We start from the raw sequence: 24,955 nt of genomic DNA, 5'->3' as shown, positions 1-24,955 counted from the left end.
TCAGTGTCACCCAGAGGCATAACTAGAACCTTCAGGGCCCCTATGCAAGAAACCATGACGGCCCCCCGGGATCAATGGCAGTGGTGGGGATAGGGATGACATTGGGGGCAGTGGTGGGAATAGGGATGACATCAGTAGAGGTGGTGGGGATAGGGGTGACATCAGTAGAGGTGGTGGGGATAGGGATGACATCAGTAGAGGTGGTGGGGATAGGGATGACATCGGGGGCAGTGGTGGGGATAGGGGTGACATCAGTAGCGGTGGTGGGGATAGGGATGACATCGGGGGCAGTCGTAGGGATAGGGGTGACATCAGTAGCGGTGGTGGGGATAGGGATGACATTGGGGACAGTGGTGGAGATAGGGGTGACATCAGTAGCGGTGGTGGGGATAGGGATGACATCGGGGGCAGTGGTGGGGATAGGGGTGACATCAGTAGAGGTGGTGGGGATAGGGGTGACATCGGGGGCAGTGGTGGGGATAGGGGTGACATCAGTAGAGGTGGTGGGGATAGGGATGACATCGGGGGCAGTGGTGGAGATAGGGGTGACATCAGTAGCGGTGGTGGGGATAGGGATGACATCGGGGGCAGTGGTGGGGATAGGGGTGACATCAGTAGAGGTGGTGGGGATAGGGGTGACATCGGGGGCAGTGGTGGGGATAGGGGTGACATCAGTAGAGGTGGTGGGGATAGGGATGACATCGGGGACAGTGGTGGAGATAGGGGTGACATCAGTAGCGGTGGTGGGGATAGGGATGACATCGGGGACAGTGGTGGAGATAGGGGTGACATCAGTAGCAGTGGTGGGGATAGGGATGACATCGCGGGTAGTGGTGGGGATAGGGGTGACATGGGGGGCAGTCGTAGGGATAGGGGTGACATCAGTAGCGGTGGTGGGGATAGGGATGACATCATTAGCGGTGGTGGGAATAGGGGTGACATCAGTAGCGGTGGTGGGGATAGGGATGACATCGGGGGCAGTGGTGGGGATAGGGGTGACATCAGTAGAGGTGGTGGGGATAGGGATGACATCGGGGGCAGTGGTGGAGATAGGGATGACATCGGGGACAGTGGTGGAGATAGGGGTGACATCAGTAGAGGTGGTGGGGATAGGGGTGACATCAGTAGCGGTGGTGGGGATAGGGATGACATCGGGGGCAGTGGTGGGGATAGGGGTGACATCAGTAGAGGTGGTGGAGATAGGGATGACATCGGGGACAGTGGTGGAGATAGGCGTGACGTCAGTAGCGGTGGTGGGGATAGGGGTGACATCGGGGACAGTGGTGGGGATAGGGGTGACATCAGTAGAGGTGGTGGGGATAGGGATGACATCGGGGACAGTGGTGGAGATAGGGGTGACATCAGTAGAGGTGGTGGGGATAGGGGTGACATCGGGGACAGTGGTGGGGATAGGGGTGACATCAGTAGAGGTGGTGGGGATAGGGGTGACATCGGGGACAGTGGTGGGGATAGGGGTGACATCAGTAGCGGTGGTGGGGATAGGGATGACATCGGGGGCAGTGGTGGAGATAGGCGTGACGTCAGTAGCGGTGGTGGGGATAGGGGTGACATCGGGGACAGTGGTGGGGATAGGGGTGACATCGGGGACAGTGGTGGGGATAGGGGTGACATCAGTAGAGGTGGTGGGGATAGGGGTGACATCGGGGGCAGTGGTGGGGATAGGGGTGACATCAGTAGAGGTGGTGGGGATAGGGATGACATCGGGGGCAGTGGTGGAGATAGGGGTGACATCAGTAGCGGTGGTGGGGATAGGGATGACATCGGGGGCAGTGGTGGGGATAGGGGTGACATCAGTAGAGGTGGTGGGGATAGGGGTGACATCGGGGGCAGTGGTGGGGATAGGGGTGACATCAGTAGAGGTGGTGGGGATAGGGATGACATCGGGGGCAGTGGTGGAGATAGGGGTGACATCAGTAGCGGTGGTGGGGATAGGGATGACATCGGGGGCAGTGGTGGGGATAGGGGTGACATCAGTAGAGGTGGTGGGGATAGGGGTGACATCGGGGGCAGTGGTGGGGATAGGGGTGACATCAGTAGCGGTGGTGGGGATAGGGATGACATCGCGGGTAGTGGTGGGGATAGGGGTGACATGGGGGGCAGTCGTAGGGATAGGGGTGACATCAGTAGCGGTGGTGGGGATAGGGATGACATCATTAGCGGTGGTGGGAATAGGGGTGACATCAGTAGCGGTGGTGGGGATAGGGATGACATCGCGGGTAGTGGTGGGGATAGGGGTGACATCGGGGGCAGTCATGGGGATAGGGGTGACATCGGGGGCAGTCGTGGGGATAGGGGTGACATCGGGGGCAGTCATGGGGATAGGGATGACATCATTAGCGGTGGTGGGAATAGGGATGACATCGCGTGTAGTGGTGGGGATAGGGGTGACATCATTAGCAGTGGTGGGGATAGGGATGACATCGGGGGCAGTCATGGGGATAGGGATGACATCAGTGGCAGTCGTAGGGATAGGGATGACATTAGTCAACTACCACTGATTTCATCCCTATCCCCACCACTGCCCCCAATGTCATCCCTATCCCCCCATCACCACTGTCAGAAGCAGTGGTGGTGGAAGGATGGGATCAGTTGGGAACATTGGCACTCACCTGCTCTCAGCGTCAGTCTCTTCCCCCTCCTCTTTGCTCAGTGTGTCTCTGCCTGTGTGCCTCCATTGATGCTTCTCCTGATGTGGGGTCTCCACACAGAGCAGAGAGCTCCTCTGCCTTCACTCTACTGGCTGTCAGCTGGTCAGCTGACTTTCTCCTTCAGTTTACCCCTCCCCCGGAGATGGCATCTGACTGGACTCTGCAGCAAATCGGAGGAGGGGATAGGCGGGCAGTGACAGTGAGTGCTCAGTGTATCTCCCGACCCAATGCCTCTACACTAGAAGTGGCGGGTGGGCAGCCACAGTGGCAGAACATGCGGGGCCCCCCCACACAGTGGTGGAACTCCAGGGCTCATTCACAAGCGCGATTGCTGCGACCCTGGTAGTTCCGTCACTGGTGCCGCCTTATCAACACCCATCAGTGCCGCCTCATCAGCGCACATCAGTGAAGGAGAAAAATTACTTATTTACAAAAGTTTATAGAATAAACCTAAGCCTCGTACACACGATCGGATTTTGCGCAGACAAAACCTCAGACTTTTGTCCAAAGGCGTGTGCCTGGATTTTGTCTTGCATACATACAGCAAGGAATTGTCGGCCAACAAACACAAACGTAGTGACGTACTATGTGGTTTTTCTGCTCTTTAGCGCCACCCTTTGGGCTTCTTCTGCTAATTTTGTATTAGTAGAAGTTTGGTGAGTGTTGCTTCGCGCTTTTCATTTCGTGCTTTTCATTTTGTTTCTGAACGGCCGTTTGTCAACCAGACATGTGCAATCGGAGGAGATAACGTGTTATTTATTATTGGCCTTGGAGTTATTGCTTTGACCCAAGTCCAGTCCAGGAACAGGAGGAGGAGGATTTCTTGGACCAAAAAATGGTTGCTTTATTAATGGTGACCAATGATGTCATATGCCTTTGCTGCGGGAGCTCCAGGAGAATAATCCGGATGATTTTCGGAATTATCTCCGGATGACGGACCCCTGCTTTCACCAATTCTTGACATTGGTGACCCCCCTATATTAAGAAGCAGGACACATGCATGAGGCTTTTATTTTATTTTTTTGGTTGAACAATAATGATTTGATTTGGTATATTTTCTATATTTTTGGATGCATAGAATGCACTTTTTGTTAAGTTCTATTGGCAGATATATAATAATATTATTCTTGATATCACTAGAAAAAAAAATCCTTTTAAAATTTGTTTGCAATAACTCCATCAGTATCACCAGCAAAGCAGCTTCATTATTATCCCATTAAAGAAGAAGAGAATTGTGTGCTGCATTTCCAGATTTCATAATTTGCCGCGTCACGAATGTTAATTCTCCATTACGAACGCCAGTTTACAAGACCGACCGCTTCCGGCTCTTTCCTTGCCTCTGAGCATGCGTGTTTGTACTTTAGACTTTTGTCTGACAGACTTGTGTACACACGATTGGAAAATCCGACAACACCTGCTGTGCCCATTATGAGGGGTTCCCACCATCCCTGTGCTGAGTTCCCGGGTCTGTACACCCGCTGTGCCCATTATGAGGGTTTCCCACCATCCCTGTGCTGAGTTCCTGGGTCTGTACACCCGCTGTGCCCATTATGAGGGGTTCCCACCATCCCTGTGCCAAGTTCCCGGGTCTGTACACCCGCTGTGCCCATTATGAGGGGTTCTCACCATCCCTGTGCTGAGTTCCCGGGTCTGTACACCTGCTGTGCCCATTATGAGGGGTTCCCACCATCCCTGTGCTGAGTTCCTGGGTCTGTACACCCGCTGTGCCCATTATGAGGGGTTCCCACCATCCCTGTGCTGAGTTCCTGGGTCTGTACACCCGCTGTGCCCATTATGAGGGGTTCCCACCATCCCTGTGCTGAGTTCCTGGGTCTGTACACCCGCTGTGCCCATTATGAGGGGTTCCCACCATCCCTGTGCTGAGTTCCTGGGTCTGTACACCCGCTGTGCCCATTATGAGGGGTTCCCACCATCCCTGTGCTGAGTTCCCGGGTCTGTACACCTGCTGTGCCCATTATGAGGGGTTCCCACCATCCCTGTGCTGAGTTCCCGGGTCTGTACACCTGCTGTGCCCATTATGAGGGGTTCCCACCATCCCTGTGCTGAGTTCCCGGGTCTGTACACCTGCTGTGCCCATTATGAGGGGTTCCCACCATCCCTGTGCTGAGTTCCCAGGTCTGTACACCCGCTGTGCCCATTATGAGGGTTTCCCACCATCCCTGTGCAGAGTTCCTGGGTCTGTATACCTGCTGTGCCCATTATGAGGGTTTCCCACCATCCCTGTGCAGAGTTCCCGGGTCTGTACACCCGCTGTGCCCATTATGAGGGGTTCTCACCATCCCTGTGCTGAGTTCCCTGGTCTGTACACCCGCTGTGCCCATTATGAGGGATTCCCACCATCCCTGTGCTGAGTTCTCGGGTCTGTACACTTGCTGTGCCCATTATGAGGGGTTCCCACCATCCCTGTGCTGAGTTCCCGGGTCTGTACACCCGCTGTGCCCATTATGAGGGGTTCCCATATTATGAAGAATGAAACAGGAGGAGGAGGTAGAACACATAAAAGGTGGGTGGGGGCACCCAAAATTCCCAGGTGGAGTCTCCATGACATATAAAAGGCGGGGCTGACTCCACCCACCACACTCCCCCTATAGATAAAAAAAATATTCCTTTTGGGCCGATTTGATCATTTTAATTTGCTGTCAATAAAGAATTACAAATCATCCGATCTTCTGCCCCACCCCCGAGGATCTGTATTATAAAAAAGGTTACATTCTACACCATAGAAGATAATTGTGCAATGGTGCAAATATTTCTGCATCAACCAATGTTCACAAGCTTGTCCTAAATAAATTGCTAGCTCCTTTGACTCAGAATATATTTGCAGCCCTGGGACGGCTGCAGTCGCTCACCCTTTCTTCACCTGCTGCCGCAACCTCCGAATGACTTTGGTTTCGCTGTCAACGCAGATCGCATTAATGGACCCGTCCCGCGAGAAATACGGATATCTGGGGAAAAGGAAGGCAAGCGTCATTTCTCTAATCATGCAATGCATCCCTGGTGCCCAACATGTGGCCCTTTGCTATATGATGTGCGGGGCCCTCAAACCTCAGCAGTCTGTATTGGGAACACCGATCTCCAGAGTTACCCCCCCCCGGCGTATTTAACCACTTAAGGACCGGGCCTATCTTTCAGACTTGATGTTTACAAGTTAAAACCATTTTTTTTTTTTGCTAGAAAATTACTTAGAACCCCCAAACATTATAGATTTTTTTTTTCAGACACCCTAGAGAATAAAATGGCGGTCGTTGCAATACCTTATGTCACACCGTATTTGCGCAGCGTTCTAACAAGCGCATTTTTTGGGGGGGAAAAAAATACACTTTTTTAAAATAAAAAAATAAGACAACAGTAAAGTTAGCCCAATTTTTGTCTATATTGTGAAAGATAACGTTACGCCGAGTAAATTGATACCCAACATGTCACGCTTCAAAATCTCCATAGGCGACGTTTAAAAATTTCTACAGGTCACCAGTTTTGAGTTACAGAGGAGGTCTAGGGCTAGAATTATTGCTCTCGCTCTAACGATCGCCGCGATACCTCACATCTGTGCGGGCGCGACTTACGTATGCGTTCTCTTCTGTGCGTGAATTCGGCGGGACGGGGCCCTCTTTTTTTTTTTATTATTTTACCATTTTTTTAATTAATTTTTTATTTATTTATTTTTACACGGTCCGTGTCAAAAAAATGTTTGCATCACTTTTATTCCTAATACAAGTAATGTAATAGAAAAAAAAGCATGACAGGACCTCTTTAATATGAGATCTGGGGGGTCAAAAAGACCTCAAATCTCACATTTACACTTAAATGGAATAAAAAGAAAAAAAAAAAAAAAATTCCCCTTTAAGACCATTGGACGGAAGTGACGTCGCTTCCGTCATCCAATGGTATGGAGCCTCACCCAGCTCCAGGCCTCACAGGGGAGAGGACCCCATTGTCTCCACCGCTACCGATGGCTCCGGTAAGTGGCGGAGATGACCGGAGCCCGGCGGAGGGGGGGTGGCCCCTCTCCCGCACCCCCATAAAAGTGATCAGATTAGGTCCATTATCTTTTCTTACCGCTCGGTTTCGGCGACGCTGTTGGTGAGAATCTGCCACCACTCCTGGCCGATCTGGTTGCCGCACTGCCCAACCTGAAGCCAGATCGAAGCCATTTTCCACCGAATGAATGAAGAACCTGCAGAGATTAGAGGGGACAGATGAAGATTTTTCAGGTTGGCACACGCCATCACCCTCCAGTAATTTTTTTTCTGATTTTTGCACACAAATCGTTATGATAATCTTAAGTTTGAGAAACAACCAATCACACGTTTTCTCTAATAAGCAACCACCATACGTTTGGGTGAGCGCCGCTGAGCCAATCCCTAGCAAGCTTCTCTCTTACTGTAGTTTGTGTCTCTGCCCCTCCCACAAAAAAAGTTCACTCTCTCCCAGCTGACCCCCCCCGGCAACCTGGGGGCCATATCAGGCGTCATTGGTGAAGAGGACAGGATGGTAAATGAGACCTCTCACCCGCTCCTATGGCATCGTATGGCATCGCTCATTCACTTGCTGGGTGACACCAGAGGTCCAGGTGAGTGATCTCCATGTGATCTCCATGTGATCTCCTTGTGATCTCCATGTGATCTCCATGTGATCTCCATCTGATCTCCATGTGATCTCCCTGTGATCTCCATGTGATCTCCCTGTGATCTCCTTGTGATCTCCCTGTGATCTCCCTGTGATCTCCTTGTGATCTCCCTGTGATCTCCATGTGATCTCCTTGTGATCTCCCTGTGATCTCCTTGTGATCTCCATGTGATCTCCTTGTGATCTCCATGTGATCTCCTTGTGATCTCCATGTGATATCCTTGTGATCTCCCTGTGATCTCCATGTGATCTCCTTGTGATCTCCATGTGATCTCCTTGTGATCTCCATGTGATATCCTTGTGATCTCCCTGTGATCTCCATGTGATCTCCTTGTGATCTCCCTGTGATCTCCTTGTGATCTCCCTGTGATCTCCATGTGATCTCCTTGTGATCTCCATGTGATCTCCTTGTGATCTCCATGTGATATCCTTGTGATCTCCCTGTGATCTCCATGTGATCTCCTTGTGATCTCCATGTGATATCCTTGTGATCTCCCTGTGATCTCCCTGTGATCTCCTTGTGATCTCCATGTGATCTCCTTGTGATCTCCATGTGATCTCCTTGTGATCTCCTTGTGATCTCCATGTGATCTCCATGTGATCTCCATGTGATCTCCTTGTGATTTCCATGTGATCTCCATGTGATCTCCTTGTGATCTCCTTGTGATCTCCATGTGCTCTCCTTGTGATTTCCATGTGATCTCCATGTGATCTCCATGTGATCTCCTTGTGATCTCCTTGTGATCTCCATGTGATCTCCTTGTGATCTCCATGTGATCTCCATGTGCTCTCCTTGTGATCTCCATGTGATCTCCTTGTGATCTCCTTGTGATCTCCATGTGATCTCCTTGTGATCTCCATGTGATCTCCTTGTGATCTCCATGTGATCTCCTTGTGATCTCCATGTGATCTCCCTGTGATCTCCCTGTGATCTCCTTGTGATCTCCATGTGATCTCCCTGTGATCTCCTGTTGCTGGAGAGTTGCCGCCACCGACCAGGATCATTAAAATGTGACCCCGCCCTTAGGAGGGAGCCCATCATCCGGTAATTATAATGACCGCAGGAGTTGGGCATTACTGGGAGTTGTGGTGGGCGGATCCCACCACCGGACACCACAGACAAAGCCATAAATGATGAGATCCCGCCCCCAATCTGATGAATTTCTGTTAACGTCTATCACTGGATGACAAAGTCTTAAGCCGGGTTCACATTTGAGCGGAGCGGCAGAAACCTGCGTTGCTGCATTTTTAATTTTGCATATTACAGGTACAGCAGCCGATCGTTTGATCACCAGAGAAATGCACGACCCTTTTTCTTTTTTTTTTTTTTTAAGTCACGCCGCAGCAAAACGCGAGGTACTTTGTCATCACGTACGTTGTAGTGCGATTTCTCTCACGCAATTTGGTGAGGCGCATCGGGGGGTACCGCTGACAATTAATGCCACTCAGTGGTGGCTGGTGGATTCTCCGTTGGGGGGGTCAAACAAACAACACCCCCCCCCCTCCTGGTGGTGTAGCACTGAGACAAGGCTCCCCACTGGACGGCACAACCCCCCCCCCCCGCACGCGGGCGGTCCGGCACTTACCCGCTTGTGTGGGCATCGGCGGCTCCGGTGTCCGTTCCTCCAGCTTCCTTCCGCCGTGCGTCTCCTCTTCCGCCAAAGCGCTAGGCATCCTGGCGCTTTGGCCAATTCGGGAAACAGGTTTCACGACCTGCCTCCTGATTGGCGGGGGAGGAACTTTAGTGTGAAAATAGCGAAAATTTACTCACACAACAGGGTGGGATTGGAGAGAGCAACGCTATGCGCTCCGAGACCACCCTTTTTTTGAAGCCTATTAAAGACTCTGGCTCTAATCAGGTGCTTAAAATAAATAAATAAATAAATAAACCCCCCCCCCCCTGCATTGGAATCCATGGTTCGGGGCCTCTGATATGTAGATTAGGGGGCCGGATGCACGCATAGGGGAGGTGGCGCCCGTGCACCCTCTATGGACGGGCCGCCACTAATGGCACCTTGGCATGCCTGCAGAGATAAGAAATCTTCCAATGAGGGCAATAGATCTGGTGACAACCAGGGAATTTCCTCCCACTTCCTGCTTGGTTATTGGACAGGAAGTGAAGGTAAGCCCCCCCCCCATAATGGAACCACCATGACAGGGCTGACCATATACAGTATATATACGGTGCCAAGGCGGCTCTCCTGCTCAGAATCATGTGTACCTATGGTGATCCACGCGCCGGGCTAGGGAGCGCGCCCATGCAACCCCAGCTGTGCTGTAATTGGCTGCAGCACGAACCAATCAGTGGGTGCCAGAGGCTGATTGGTTGCCGCCACCCGACAATCGGCTCTGGACATTACCGGAGAGAGAGCCCTGTGCAGGTAAACGAACACAGGGCTCTCCTCTGACAGCAGCAATGTTCTGTTCCTTTCTTCCTGCAGAAGCACAACGCTTAGCAAAAACAGCACACAGCAACACCGGCTAGGCACACATTTAACCCTTCGATCACCCCTAGATGTTAACCCCCTTCCCTGCCAGTGTCATTAATACAGTGACAGTGCATAATTTTAGCACTGATCACTGTATTAGTGTCACTGGTTCCCAAAAAAAAAAAAAAGTGTCAAAATTGTCAGTTAGTGTCCAATTGTCCACCGCAATGTCGCAGTCATGCTATAAGTCGCTGATCACCGCCATTACTAGTAAAGAAAAAAAAATCATAAATAAAAATTCCAGAAATATTATTTTATATATATATATATACATACACACACACACACACATATACATATATACATACACACACACACACACATATATATATATATATATACATACACACACACACATATACATATATACACACACATCATAGCTTGTAGACGCTATAACTTTTGCACATATCAATAGACGCTTATTGGGATTTTTTTTTTTTACCAAAAATATGTAGCAGAATACATATTGGCCTAAATTAATGAAGACATTTGATTTTTTACTTTTTTTTTTTTTTTGGAAATGTTTTATGGAAGAAAAGTAAAAAATACTGTTTTTCTTTTCAACATGAATCGCTCTCTTTTTGTTTATAAAGCAAAAAATAAAAAAACACAGAGGTGATCAAATACCAACAAAAGAAAGCTCTATTTGTGGGGAAAAAAAAAAAAAAAAAGGGACGATCAATTTTATTTGGGTACAGCGCCGCAGGACCGCGCAATTGTCAGTTAAAGTAACGCGCAGTGTCGTATCGCAAAAAATGACCTGGTCGTGAAGGGTCACGTGGTTAACAAGTGCAGTTAATATTTATGTTTTGCGATATTTAGCGCTTAGACCCCCTTTCACACGGGGGCCGCAGCCGCATTAGCGTTAAAGCGCTGCTCGTTTTAGCGCTGTTTAAGCAGCGCTTTTGGCCGCTAGCGGGGCACTTTTAACCCCAAAGAAAAAGGGATTAAAAGCGTCTGTGTTGCGGCGCTTCCGAGTGGCTTTTCAGGTGCTTTAGAAGCGCTGCCCATTCGTTCCAATGGGCAGGGGGGCGTTTTTGGAGCGCTAAATATAGTTACATGGTAGGTGAGGTTGAAAAAAAAGACACAAGTCCAACCTATGGGGCGCTATTCAGCGCTCCTTCCAAACCGCCCCAAAGATGCTGCTTGCAGGACTTTTCCTAACGTCTCCCACAAGCGCCCCGCCCCCCCCCCCCCCAGTGTGAAAAGTCACTCTGAAATTAATGGGAGTTGGTTTTCAGGCGCCATTTCTAGCGATAAAACGCCTGAAAACCGCCCCTCAGTGTGAAAGGGGTTCTTCAAGCGGTATTAAACCGAAAAGCGCATATCGATTATATTTGCAGCTCACCAATTCTTAGATGTGACGGCTGCATTTGTTTTCTTTTTTTTTTTTTTTTCTTTTTTTTACGTTTTCTTTCCTCTATTTCCATCTTATGATCCAGCCAGTAAGTTCCGGTTCACACCCGACTTCGAAACCGACGTCCCCTACGCGACTTCATCGCGGCTTTCATACGGACTTCCTTAACAGAAGTCAATGCCAGTCGTAATGAAGGTTTCCCAAAGTAGTGCAGGAAGCTTTTTTTTCTAAGTCGGAGCGACTTTGAGCCGCACCGATTAGAACAGTTCTATTGATTGTTAATAGGGGCGCCACTTGTGCAATGCGACCAGTATGAACCGGCCCCAAGCCTGCTGTTTTTCAAAAGCTCAAGCTCTCCAGCAGAATGTATCAGTTACAGAGATGAGACGAACCATTTACCACTGGTCGGGGTGCTTACAATGATCAGCTTTTATGTAAAACCTTTGTCCCAAAAGTAAAATAAAAACAAAAAAAAAACACAACAGTTTGCTGGAACTGATTATAAAGTGCGAGTTGGAGTTTAACTTCAATTTGTTAGCGTATCTAAATCTGCTAATCCATCTAAACCCTCCCCCCACCAGACTGACAATGCTGCTGTCCAAAAGGTGCCCCCTGTGCTCTTTCATCCAGAGTGGTGGCGCTCCTCTAATACAGGTGTGTCATTGGCCAGATCACCAGGTGATAACAGAAGGGACAGTTCACACCACATGCGGTCCAGTGCGTTTTTTTTTTTCTGCATCAAAAATTCATAGAAAGTAGATTATATGGTTTCCAATGGCACAGTGCACACCAGTGCTTCCAGTTCCAGGGAAAAAAAAAAAGTAGAACCTGCTGCATTTTACCTGCACTGAACTGGAACGTGTTAAAAAGCATCAAAAACACCCCGGAACACACATGTCCTTAATTAAAGTGGATGTAAACCCAATGTCATCCTTTCTAAGCTCCTGCCATAGGGGTTCTCTATAAGGATAGACACGCCTCCTGCATGGATCTTTACCTGTCACATGTCTCCCCTCTGTCTGTTATGAGAGCCGAAAAACTGCAGATTCTGTGGGCGTGGTCTGGAGCTCGGTGGGCGGAGTCGTGATGTCAGTAGACTCCCCGCCCACCTCGACACTCCCCGCCCACCTCGACACTCCACGCCCACCTCGACACTCCACGCCCACCTCGACACTCCACGCCCACCTCGACACTCCACGCCCACCTCGACACTCCCCGCCCACCTCGACACTCCCCGCCCACCTCGACACTCCCCGCCCACCTCTACACTCCCCTTGTCAATATGCATTTTCTCCTGTGTATTTCTAACACTGAACTTCTGCTATGATCTCTAACATCCAGTGAAAAGACAGGAAAGTAACCACATGACTTCAGCATGTCCAATCATGGTGAGGTGTGGAACAGCCAATCCTTGCAGAGCTGCTGAAGAATTAAAAAATAATGCATGTCTTAGGCTAGTGCAGGAGATATGTAAAACACCTGTCACTCACAGCAAGGGGGAGGAGCTGACAAAGTTTTTCTCAGTTTGTCAAGATTTATCTCACTGAACAATAAAAGAGGATTGCTCAGAGATGGATTAACTGTTTGTAGGCAAGACTGGACTCAAATGGTAGGAAATCTTATACTCTACATTATAATATCAAAAAAAAAAAAAAAAAAAAAAAAAAGTTTACATCCGCTATAAGATTTAAAAAAAAAAAATAAAAAAAATGCACTGGAGCGCATCAAAAATTTCCATGCAAAAAAGCATCCGGACTGCGTATCTATGCTGTGATCTGCCCCCCCCCCCCCCCAAAAAAAAAAACACGAAAAAAAAAAAAAAAAACGAATGCAGCCCCCACATCTGCGATATGTGACATTTTTTAGATTTGGGTTTTATTACCGATTTAAGTCCAAGGTTATTTTTCAGTTGTTTTACTGTAATTTTTCTATTTCACAGGCTAAGGCCTCATGCACACAAGACGCCGGTGCAAACTCTGCTGAACACGTTTTTAAAAGCTAAAACCGGCGTTTAGAAAACGCCCGTTTTGCCGCGTTTGCCCGCGCTTGCGTCTAGAAGCGTCTGCAGGGAAGAGAATGACATTTTGCGTCCCGCATTTGGGGGCTCCATATCTCGGGGCCACTTGGTACTAGGAACCCCAAATTTGGATATGTTATAGTGTTAGTACAACTGTGTTAGCCCACCAAATTTGGGGCTCCTAGCACCAAGTAGCCCCGAGATACGGGGGCCCCAAATTTGGGTCACAAAATGTCAAGCACTTCTGCAGCAGAGAATGACATTTTCCGACCTGACTTTGGGGGCCCGTATCTCGGGGGCCACTTGGTGCTAGGAACCCCAAATTTGGATATGTTATAGTGGGGTTCCTAGCACCAAGTGGCCCCCGAGATATGGGGCCCCAAAATCGGGTTGTAAAATGTTCCTTTAACCACTTGCTTACCGGGCACTTAAACCCCTCTCCTATCCAGACCAATTTTCAGCTTTCAGCGCTGACGCACTATGAATGACAATTACGCGGTCATACAACACTGTACCCAAATGACATTTTTATCATTTTTTCACCACAAATAGAGCTTTCTTTTGGTGGTATTTGATCACCTCTGCGGTTTTTATTTTTTGTTAAAAAAATGTAAAAAACTGAATTTTTAAAACAAAATTTTTTTTATTTTTTTATATTTTGTTATAAAAAAATTAAAAGGGGTCATTTTTCTCCTTCATTGATGTACACTGATGAGGCGGCAGTGATGGGCACTGATGAGTGGCAGTGATGGGCAGCACTGCCAGGTGGCACTGATTGGCACTACAGGTGGGCATTGATAGGTGGCACTGTGGGCACTGTTAGGTGGCACTGTGGGCACTGTTAGGTGGCACTGTGGGCACTGTTAGGTGACACTGTGGGCATTGATAGGTGGCACTGTTAGGTGGCACTGTGGGCATTGATAGGTGGCACTGTGGGCATTGATAGGTGGCACTGTGGGCACTGTTAGGTGGCACTGTGGGCATTGTTAGGTGGCACTGTGGGCACTGTTAGGTGGCACTGTGGGCATTGATAGGTGGCACTGTGGGCACTGTTAGGTGGCACTGTGGGCACTGTTAGGTGGCACTTGTTGGCATTGTTAGGTGGCACTGTGGGCACTGTTAGGTGGCACTGTGGGCACTGTTAGGTGGCACTTCTTGGCATTGATAGGTGGCACTGTTAGGTGGCACTGTGGGCATTGATAGGTGGCACTGTGGGCACTGTTAGGTGGCACTGTGGGCACTGTTAGGTGGCACTTGTTGGCATTGTTAGGTGGCACTGTGGGCTGTTTTAATTGGCACTAGTAGGTGGTACTAATGAGGCAGATGTGCCTCTTCCATCCCAGCCGGTGATCGGCTTTTTTTTTCTACTTGCGCTGTCAACATGAGTAAAAAAAAAACAAAACGATTACCGATCTTTTGTTTACATCATGTGATCAGCTGTCATTGGCTGACAGCTGATCACATGGTAAGGGGCCAGGACCGGCCCCTTACTCGGATCGGTGATCAGCTGAGTCTCAGTGACTCGGTGATCACAGCGCGCACAGGGAGCGTGCACAGGGGAGGCCGTCATATGACAGCCTCCCGGGAATTCAGGTCCGCGCTATGGCCGTCATTCGGCCATAGCGCTGACGTCAGGTGGTTAAAAACACTTATAAACGCAAACACGGCACTGGCGTTTAGCCGCGTTTGGCGTCTGAAACGTGGAAAACGTTTGCGTCTGAACCCGTTTTTTTGCTTCTGGAAAAACGAGGTTAAACGCAACTGCCTAAAAACGCTAAAAAACGAGACTGTGTACATGGACACATAGGAGAACATTGAATGGGTTCAGGGGCAGCTGAAAAAAGTGTCCAACTGCCTCTGCATGCGCGTTTAACAGCGTCTCGTGTGCATGAGGCCTAACACTGCACCAGAGGGAGACACCAAAATATAATGAATGTGGTTAGGACAGAACATTTCTACACTGATACATTGTATACTCATCACACCGATACATTGTATTCTCATCACATAGATACATTGTATTCTCATCACATAGATACATTGTATTCTCATCACATAGATACATTGTATTTTCATCACATAGATACATTGTATTCTCATCACACTGATACATTGTATACTCATCACACTGATACATTGTATTCTCATCACATAGATACATTGTATTCTCATCACACTGATACATTGTATTCTCATCACACTGATACATTGTATTCTCATCACACTGATACATTGTATTCTCATCACATAGATACATTGTATTCTCATCACACTGATACATTGTATTCTCATCACACTGATACATTGCATTCTCATCACACTGATACATTGTATACTCATCACATAGATACATTGTATACTCATCACATAGATACATTGTATACTCATCACATAGATACATTGTATACTCATCACATAGATACATTGTATACTCATCACATTGATACATTGTATACTCATCACACTGATACATTGCATTCTCATCACACTGATACATTGTATACTCATCACACTGATACATTGTATACTCATCACATAGATACATTGTATACTCATCACACTGATACATTGTATACTCATCACACTGATACATTGTATACTCATCACACTGATACATTGTATTCTCATCACACTGATACATTGTATACTCATCACACTGATACATTGTATACTCATCACATAGATACATTGTATACTCATCACATGGATACATTGTATACTCATCACACTGATACATTGTATTCTCATCACACTGATACATTGTATACTCATCACACTGATACATTGTATACTCATCACATAGATACATTGTATACTCATCACATAGATACATTGTATACTCATCACACTGATACATTGTATTCTCATCACACTGATACATTGTATACTCATCACACCGATACATTGTATACTCATCACACTGATACATTGTATACTTTTAACTTCCCTGCTCAGTGCAGAGTTCCCCTCATTGTTACTTTGTTAATTCTTAAAACATTGCCTGCGCCATGACATATACTCTATATTACCAAAAGTATTGGGACACCTGCCTTCACATGAACTTTAATGGCGTCCCCGTCTAATAGGGCGTACACACGGTCGGACATTGATCGGACATTCCGACAACAAAATCCATGGATTTTTTCTGACGGATGTTGGCTCAAACTTGTCTTGCATACACACGGTCGCACAAAGTTGTCGGAAAATCCGATGGAAAATGTCCGATGGAGCCCACACACGGTCGGAATTTCCAACAACACGCTCCGATCGGACATTTTCCGTCGGAAAATCCGACCGTGTGTACGGGGCATTAGTCCGGAGGGTTCAATATTGAGTTGGCTCCGCCCTTTGCAGCTATAACAGCTTCAACTCTTCTGGGAAGGCCGTCCACAAGGTTTAGGAGTGTGTCTATGGGAATGTTTGACCATTCTTCCAGAAGAGCATTTGTGAGGTCAAGTATTGATGTTGGACGAGAAGGCCTGGCTCACAGTCTTTGCTTTAATTCATCCCAAAGGTGTTCTATTGGGTTGAGGACAGGACTCTGTGCAGGCCAGTCAAGTTCATCCACCCCAAACTTGCTCATCCATGTCTTTATGGACCTTGCTTTGTACACTGGTCCAAATCATTTGGTGGAGGGGGGATTATGGTGTGGGGGGAGGGGGGGGATTATGGTGTGGGGGTGTTTTTCAGGGGTTGGCCTTGGCCCCTTAGTTCCAGTGAAGGGAACTCTTAAGGCGTCAGCATACCAAGACATTTTGGACAATTTCATGCTCCCAACTTTGTGGGAACAGTTTGGGGACGGCCCCTTCCTGTTCCAACATGACTGCGCACCAGTGCACAAAGCAAGGTCCATAAAGACATGGATGAGTGAGTTTGGGGTGGAGGAACTTGACTGGCCTGCACAGAGTCCTGACCTCAACCCGATAGAACACCTTTGGGATGAACTAGAGCGGAGACTGTGAGTCAGGCCTTCTCGTCCAACATCAGTGCCCAACTTCACAAATGCTCTTCTGGAACAATAGTCAAATACCAACGAATTTGCAAAATTTAACTCAAATTTAAGATTTAATAATGAAGTGATAATCATTTGTGAATTGCCCCCCCCCCCTCCCCTTCCAGTGTGCCATCTGCACCATGCTGTGTACGCAGGTATGTATAGATAGGAATGGCTCTCACCTGGAATTGGGCGGTGGGTTCAGGATCCGGTATACGATGTATCACACTGAGTGTTCATCATTAAGGGTGCGATTTCTACAAATAATAAAAATATATGATGCTTCAGAACAATCTGCACTCCTTTCCATATAAATACACACAGTATCTCACAAAAGTAAGTACACCCCTCACATTTTTGTAAATACTTTCATCTATCTTTTCATGTGACAACACTGAAGAAATGACAACACACAGCCATTAATGTCTAAACCGCTGGCAACAAAAGTCAGTACACCCCTAAGTGAAAATGTCCAAATTGGGCCCAAATGGTCAATATTTTGTGTGGCCGCCATTATTTTCCATCACTGCCTTAACCCTCTTGGGCATGGAAGTCACCAGAGCTTCACAGGTTGTCACTGGAGTCCTCTTCCCCTCCTCCATGATGACATCACAGAGCTGGTAGATGTTAGAGACCTTGCACACCTCCACCTTCCGTTTGAGGATGCCCCACAGATGATCAATAGGGTTTAGGTCTGGAGACATGCTTGGCCAGTCCATCACCTTTACCCTCAGCTTCTTTAGCAAAGCAGTGGTCATATTGGAGGTGTGTTTGGGGTGGTTATCATGTTGTAATACTGCCCTGCGGTCCAGTCTCTGAAGGGAGGGGATCATGCTCTGCTTCAGTATATCACAGTACATGTTGGCATTCATGGTTCCCTCAATGATCTGTAGCCCCCCACTCCTGGCAGCACTCATGCAGCCCCAGACCATGACACTCCCACCACCATGCTTGACTGTAGACAAGACACACTTGTCTTTGTCCTCCTCACCTGGTTGCCCCCACACACGCTTGTCACCATCTGAACCAAATAAGTTTATCTTGGTCTCATCAGACCACAGGACATGGTTCCAGTAATCCATGTCCTTAGTCTGCTTGTCTTCAGCAAACTGTTTGTGGACTTTCTTGTACATCATCTTTAGAAGAGGCTTCCTTCTAGGACGACAGCCATGCAGACCCATTTGATGCAGTGTGCGGCGTATGGTCTGAGCACTGACAGGCTGACCCCCCACCCCTACAACCTCTGCAGCAATGCTGGCATCACTCATACGTCTATTTCCCAAAGACAACCTCTGGATATGACGCTGAGCACGTGCACTCAACTTCTTTGGTGGACCATGGCGAGGCCTGTTCTGCGTGGAACCTGTCCTGTTATACCGCTGTATGGTCTTGTCCACCGTGCTGCAGATCAGTTTCAGGGTCTTGGCAATCTTCTTATAGCCTAGGCCATCTTTATGTAGAGCAACAATTCTTTTTTTCAGATCCTCAGAGAGTTCTTTGCCATGAGGTGCCATGTTGAACTTCCAGTGACCAGTATGAGAGAGTGAGAGCGATAACACCAAATTTAACACACCCGCTCCCCATTCACACCTGAGACCTTGTAACACTAACGAGTCACATGACACCGGGGAGGGAAAATGGCTAATTGGGCCAATTTGGAGATTTTCACTTAGGGGTGTACTCACTTTTGTTGCCAGCGGTTTAGACATTAATGGCTGTGTGTTGAGTTATTTTGAGGGGACAGCAAATTTACACTGTTATACAAGCTGTACACTCACTACTTTACATTGTAGACAAGTGTCATTTCTTCAGTGTTGTCACATGAAAAGATAGAAGAAAAGATTTACACAAATGTGAGGGGTGTACTTACTTTTGTGAGATACTGTAGATTGTATATGAATGGTCCCATGGATGTATAGGTTGTATAGGAATTCTATATCCATATCAGGACTGTGTGGCTTTGGCGGTATCTTCGTAATTTTTGTCTTTTGCTCTTTGCAGTGCATGTGAAGTGTCCAGAGGTCTTGTTCGTTTGTCCCCAGACAACGTTGTCTATGGATGGTGATTGGTGAAGGATCAATGGTTTTATGAATTGTACTTGCTTCATTGTATTAACTTTGCAATAAATTCTAATTTTTGATAATTGTAACGAAACTTATAAGGGGATTGGAGGACCTCAATGACAAGGAACGGCTGCAAACACTAAAATGTATTCTCACTGGAGAAAAGACGCTTGAGAGGAGATATGATAGCGATCGACAAATGGGGATCCCAGCATGAGAAATAAACTATTCAGTCATAGGGAGTGTAAGAGGACACGGGGGCCACACAATGAGATTGGAGGAGAAGCGGTTTAAGCTTAAACTGCGTAGTAGGGGGGCTCTTCACTGTTAGGGCAATAAGGACGTGGAGATCTCTTCCACAAGTGGTGGATGTGGGGAGTATGGATATCTTTAAAGGACTTTTAGATGTACATCTTAAAGGACACAACATACAAGGATATGGGAAAGCATTATAGACACTAATACACCTATACAGGTTGATCTGGATGGACTTGTCTTTTTTCAGCCTTATCTACTATGTAACTATGTTTGGTTTCCAAAATCTTTTCATGCCTCTGTATAGGAATGGTTCCAGGGATGTATTGATTGTATAGGAATGGTCCCAGGGATGTATAGATTGTATAGGAATGGTCCCAGGGATGTATAGATTGTATAGGAATGGTCCCAGGGATGTATAGATTGTATAGGAATGGTCCCAGGGATGTATAGATTGTATAGAAATGGTCCCAGGGATGTATAGATTGTATAGAAATGGTCCCAGGGATGTATAGATTGTATAGGAATGGTCCCAGGGATGTATAGATTGTATAGGAATGGTCCCAGGGATGTAAAGAATGGTCCCAGGGATGTATATATTGTACAATAATGTTCCCAGGGATGTATAGATTGTATAGGAATGGTTCCATGGATGTATAGATTGTATACTGGATCTACTGATTACCAACAATACAGACCTGATCACGGATGTGGATATACGGGGCAATTTAGGAAACAGCGATCACAGGTCAATTGGTTTCAGTATAAATCACACAAATAGGAAACATAAAGGAAATACAAAGACACTGAATATCAAAAGAGCCAACTTCCCTAAACTACAAACCTTGGAAGAAGGCATAAATTTGGATAAAATATTAGGAACAAAGAACACGGAGGAGAGATGGGTTTGCTTTAAGAGCATATTAAATAAGGGCATTAGTCAATGTATCCCATTGGGTAATAAATTTACAAGAGAGAACAAAAGTCCTGCATGGCCTAACTCCAATGTAAAAATGCATATAAAAGCAAAGGAGAAGGCCTTCAAAAAATACAAGGTTGAGGGATCATCCTCAGCATTCAGACTTTATAAAGAATGCAACAAGAAATGTAAGGGTGCAATTAGGATGGCTAAGATAGAACATGAAAGACACATAGCGGAGGAGAGCAAAAAAAATCCTAAGAAATTCTTTAAGTATGTAAACAGTAAAAAAGGGAGGACAGACCATATTGGCCCCATAAAGAATGAGGAAGGACATCTGCTTACAAAGGATGGGGAGATGGCGAAGGTATTGAATTTATTCTTCTCCTCAGTATTCACAAGTGAATCGGGGGGCTTCGGTAACCAAAACTGCAGTGTTTATCCTCATGACACAACACAGGAAGCACCTACATGGTTAACAGAGGACGGAATTAAAATTAGACTTGAGAAACTTAACATTAATAAATCACCGGGACCAGATGGCTTGCATCCGAGGGTACTTGGGGAACTCAGTCAGGTGATTGCCAGACCGTTGTTCCTAATTTTTACAGACAGTCTATTGACTGGAATGGTACCAGCTGATTGGAGAAAAGCCAATGTAGCACCAATATTTAAAAAGGGCCCAAAATACATCCCTGGGAATTACAGACCAGTTAGCCTAACATCAATAGTATGTAAACTCTTGGAGGGGATGATAAGGGACTATATACAAGATTTTAGTAATAGGAACGATATCATTAGCAGTAATCAGCATGGATTCATGAAGAATCGTTCTTGCCAAACCAATCTATTAACCTTCTATGAGGAGGTGAGTTGCCATCTAGATAAAGGAAGGCCCGTAGACGTGGTGTATCTGGATTTTGCAAAAGCATTTGACACAGTTCCCCATAAATGTTTACTGTACAAAATAAGGTGCGTTGGCATGGACCATAGGGTGAGTACATGGATTGAAAACTGGCTACAAGGGCGAGTTCAGAGGGTGGTGATAAATGGGGAGTACTCGGAATGGTCAGGGGTGGGTAGTGGGGTCCCCCAGGGTTCTGTGCTGGGACCAATCCTATTTAATTTGTTCATAAACGATCTGGAGGATGGGATAAACAGTTCAATCTCTGTATTTGCAGACGATACTAAGCTAAGCAGGGCAATAACTTCTCCGCAGGATGTGGAAATCTTGCAAAAAGACCTGAACAAATTAATGGGGTGGGCGACTACATGGCAAATGAGGTTCAATGTAGAAAAATGTAAAATAATGTATTTGGGTGGAAAAATCTGAATGCAATCTATAGACTGGGGGGAGAACCTCTGGGGGAATCTAGGATGGAAAAGGACCTGGGGGTCCTAGTAGATGATAGGCTCAGCAATGACATGCAATGCCAAGCTGTTGCTAACAAAGCAAACAGAATATTGGCATTAAAAGGGGGATCAACTCCAGAGATAAAACGATAATTCTCCCGCTCTACAAGACTCTGGTCCGGCCGCACCTGGAGTATGCGGTCCAGTTCTGGGCACCAGTCCTCAGGAAGGATGTACTGGAAATGGAGCGAGTACAAAGAAGGGCAACAAAGCTAATAAAGGGTCTGGAGGATCTTAGTTATGAGGAAAGGTTGTGAGCGCTGAACTTATTCTCTCTGGAGAAGAGACGCTTGAGAGGGGATATGATTTCATTGTATAAATACTGTACTGGTGACCCCACAATAGGGATAAAACTTTTTCGCAGAAGAGAGTTTAATAAGACTCGTGGCCACTCATTACAATTAGAAGAAAAGAGGTTTAACCTTAAACTACGTAGAGGGTTCTTTACTGTAAGAGCGGCAAGGATGTGGAATTCCCTTCCACAGGCGGTGGTCTCAGTGGGGAGCATTGATAGCTTCAAGAAACTATTAGATAATCACCTGAATGACCGCAACATACAGGGATATGTAATGTAATACTGACACATAATCACACACATAGGTTGGACTTGATGGACTTGTGTCTTTTTTTCAACCTCACCTACTATGTAACTATGTATATGAATGGCCCTGGGAATGTATAGATTGTATAGGAATGGTCCCAGGGATGTATAGATTGTATAGGAATGGTCCTAGGGATGTATAGATTGTATAGGAATGGTCCCAGGGATGTATAGATTGTATAGGAATGGTCCCAGGGATGTATAGATTGTATAGGAATGGTCCCAGGGATGTATAGATTGTATAGGAATGGTCCCAGGGATGTATAGATTGTATATGAATGGATGTATAGTTTGTATAGGAATGTCTCTCACCTGGAATTGGGCGGTGGGTTCAGGATCCGGTATATGATGTATCACACTGAGTGTTCATCATTATGCGATTTCTGAAAAAATTAAAAAAAAAAAAAATTATATATATACAGTACATCTATATATTTGAGGCTTCAGAGCAATCCGCACTCCTTTCCATATATTTGTGTAGAATGGACTTGTCTCCATGGGGGGGGACAGTTCTTATCTCTGGGGGGTCGAGGGGAGGCAGTTCTCTCATCTGGGAGGTCCATAGGGTGCGGTGCCCTTCTCTGGGGGGGGGTTTGTGGGGGGCAGTTCTCTCTTCTGGGGGGCCTATGGGGGTCAGTTCTCTACTTTGGGGGGTAATTCTCTCCTCTGGGGGGTCTATTAGGGCCAGTTCTCTCCTTTTGGGGGGTCTATTAGGGCCAGTTCTTTACTTTGGGGTCAGTTCTCTCCTTTGGGGGTCAGTTTACTTTTCTGGGGCATCTATAGAAGTCAGTTCTCTTCCCTGGGGTGTCTATAGGGGTCAGTTCTCTCCTCTGGGGGGTCTATGGGGGTCAGTTCTCTCCTCTGGGGGGTCTATGGGGGTCAGTTCTCTTCCCTGGGGTGTCTATAGGGGTCAGTTCTCTCCTCTGGGGGGTCTATGGGGGTCAGTTCTCTTATTTGGGGTCAGTTCTCTCCTCTGGGGTGTCTATGGGGGTCAGTTCTCTCCTCTGGGGGGGTCTATGGTGGTCAGTTCTCCCCTCTAGGGGGTCTATGGGGGTCAGTTCTCTCCCCTGGGGTATCTATGGGGGTCAGTTCTCTCCTCTGGGGGGTCTATGGGGGTCAGTTCTCTCCTCTGGGGGGTCAGTTCTCTCCTCTGGGGGGTCTATGGGGGTCAGTTCTCTCCTCTGGGGGGTCTATGGGGGTCAGTTCTCTCCTCTGGGGGGTCTATGGGGGTCAGTTCTCCCCTCTGGGGGGTCTATGGGGGTCAGTTCTCTCCTCTGGGGGGTCTATGGGGGTCAGTTCTCCCCTCTGGGGGGTCTATGGGGGTCAGTTCTCTCCTCTGGGGGGTCTATGGGGGTCAGTTCTCCCCTCTGGGGGGTCTATGGGGGTCAGTTCTCCCCTCTGGGGGGTCTATGGGGGTCAGTTCTCCCCTCTGGGGGGTCTATGGGGGTCAGTTCTCTACCCTGGGGTATCTATGGGGGTCAGTTCTCTCCTCTGGGGGGTCTATGGGGGTCAGTTCTCTACCCTGGGGTATCTATGGGGGTCAGTTCTCTACCCTGGGGTATCTATGGGGGTCAGTTCTCTCCTCTGGGGGGTCTATGGGGGTCAGTTCTCTCCTCTGGGGGGTAATAGGAGAAGTTCCCGGATGTTTCTCCTGGAGGGGTGACACATTGTGGTGGGATCTCCCGGTGTTGTCACCTCTCTCCCCCGGTGTCCCCGGTGTGGTTCCTCTCGGTGTTGTCTCCTCTCCCTGGTGACAGACAGGAAGTTCTGTATTGGCCGCCATTCCTCTTCCTGTCTCCCCCTCCTCTATAGGCCCCCCCGGAGGAAGCGGCCCGGCTGCTCTTCCTGTGCCGGAGGAGGAGGAGAAGAAGGAGAGGAGCGCCGAGGCCTGACCGACCCACACCGACCGACAGGCGGCCACACAGAGCGGGAGAGGCCGGGGATACCGAGAGAGAGCAGGCCGCACCGCCCGACTACCGACCATGGCCTGAGAGTACCGGGAGCGCTCTGCCCGAACCGGGACTAATACTACCGGAGTACTACCCCCCCCTATACTCCACATAGAACCGGGACTACTACCCCCGCCATACTCCACATAGAACCGGGACTACTACCCCCTCTATACTCCACATAGAACCGGGACTACTACCCCCCACCGGAGTACTACTACCCCCCTATACTCCACATAGAACCGGGACTACTACCCCCGCCATACTCCACATAGAACCGGGACTACTACCCCCGCCATACTCCACATAGAACCGGGACTACTACCCCCGCCATACTCCACATAGAACCGGGACTACTACCCCCGCCATACTCCACATAGAACCGGGACTACTACCCCCCACCGGAGTACTACTACCCCCCCTATACTCCACATAGTACCGGGACCACTACCCCTATCATCTCCTTACAGGACTACTACACTCAGTACAGGGATCCTCATTCCCTCCTAAAGTACCCCCAGCAGGAGTATTACCCCCCCCCATACATACAGGAGTACTACCCCCAGTACTAGGGGTGTT

The 24,955-nt window shown here is 47.8% G+C and overlaps 1 protein-coding gene across 1 annotated transcript in view; it reads right to left on the bottom strand.

The window, feature by feature from the left end:
• The window catches only part of LOC141145633 (tubulin delta chain-like), a 45,566-nt gene extending 21,244 nt beyond the window's left edge, over nt 1–24,322 (bottom strand). The window contains exons 1-5 of the mRNA XM_073632471.1: nt 24,123–24,322; nt 22,740–22,810; nt 17,359–17,433; nt 6,747–6,864; nt 5,540–5,635 (exon numbers count right to left, since the gene is read on the bottom strand). Coding sequence (XP_073488572.1) covers nt 5,540–5,635; nt 6,747–6,841 — 191 coding nt within the window. The 5' untranslated portion in view covers nt 6,842–6,864; nt 17,359–17,433; nt 22,740–22,810; nt 24,123–24,322. The remainder of the gene's footprint in view (nt 1–5,539; nt 5,636–6,746; nt 6,865–17,358; nt 17,434–22,739; nt 22,811–24,122) is intronic.
• Between the last annotated feature and the right edge of the window lie 633 nt (nt 24,323–24,955).

This window comes from Aquarana catesbeiana, linkage group LG05 (assembly GCF_042186555.1).
Source record: "Aquarana catesbeiana isolate 2022-GZ linkage group LG05, ASM4218655v1, whole genome shotgun sequence".
In the NCBI taxonomy this organism is placed as follows: Eukaryota; Metazoa; Chordata; class Amphibia; order Anura; family Ranidae; genus Aquarana; species Aquarana catesbeiana.
The sequence above is the reverse complement of the archived record's forward strand: the minus strand, read 5'-3'. Positions and strand labels throughout refer to the sequence as shown.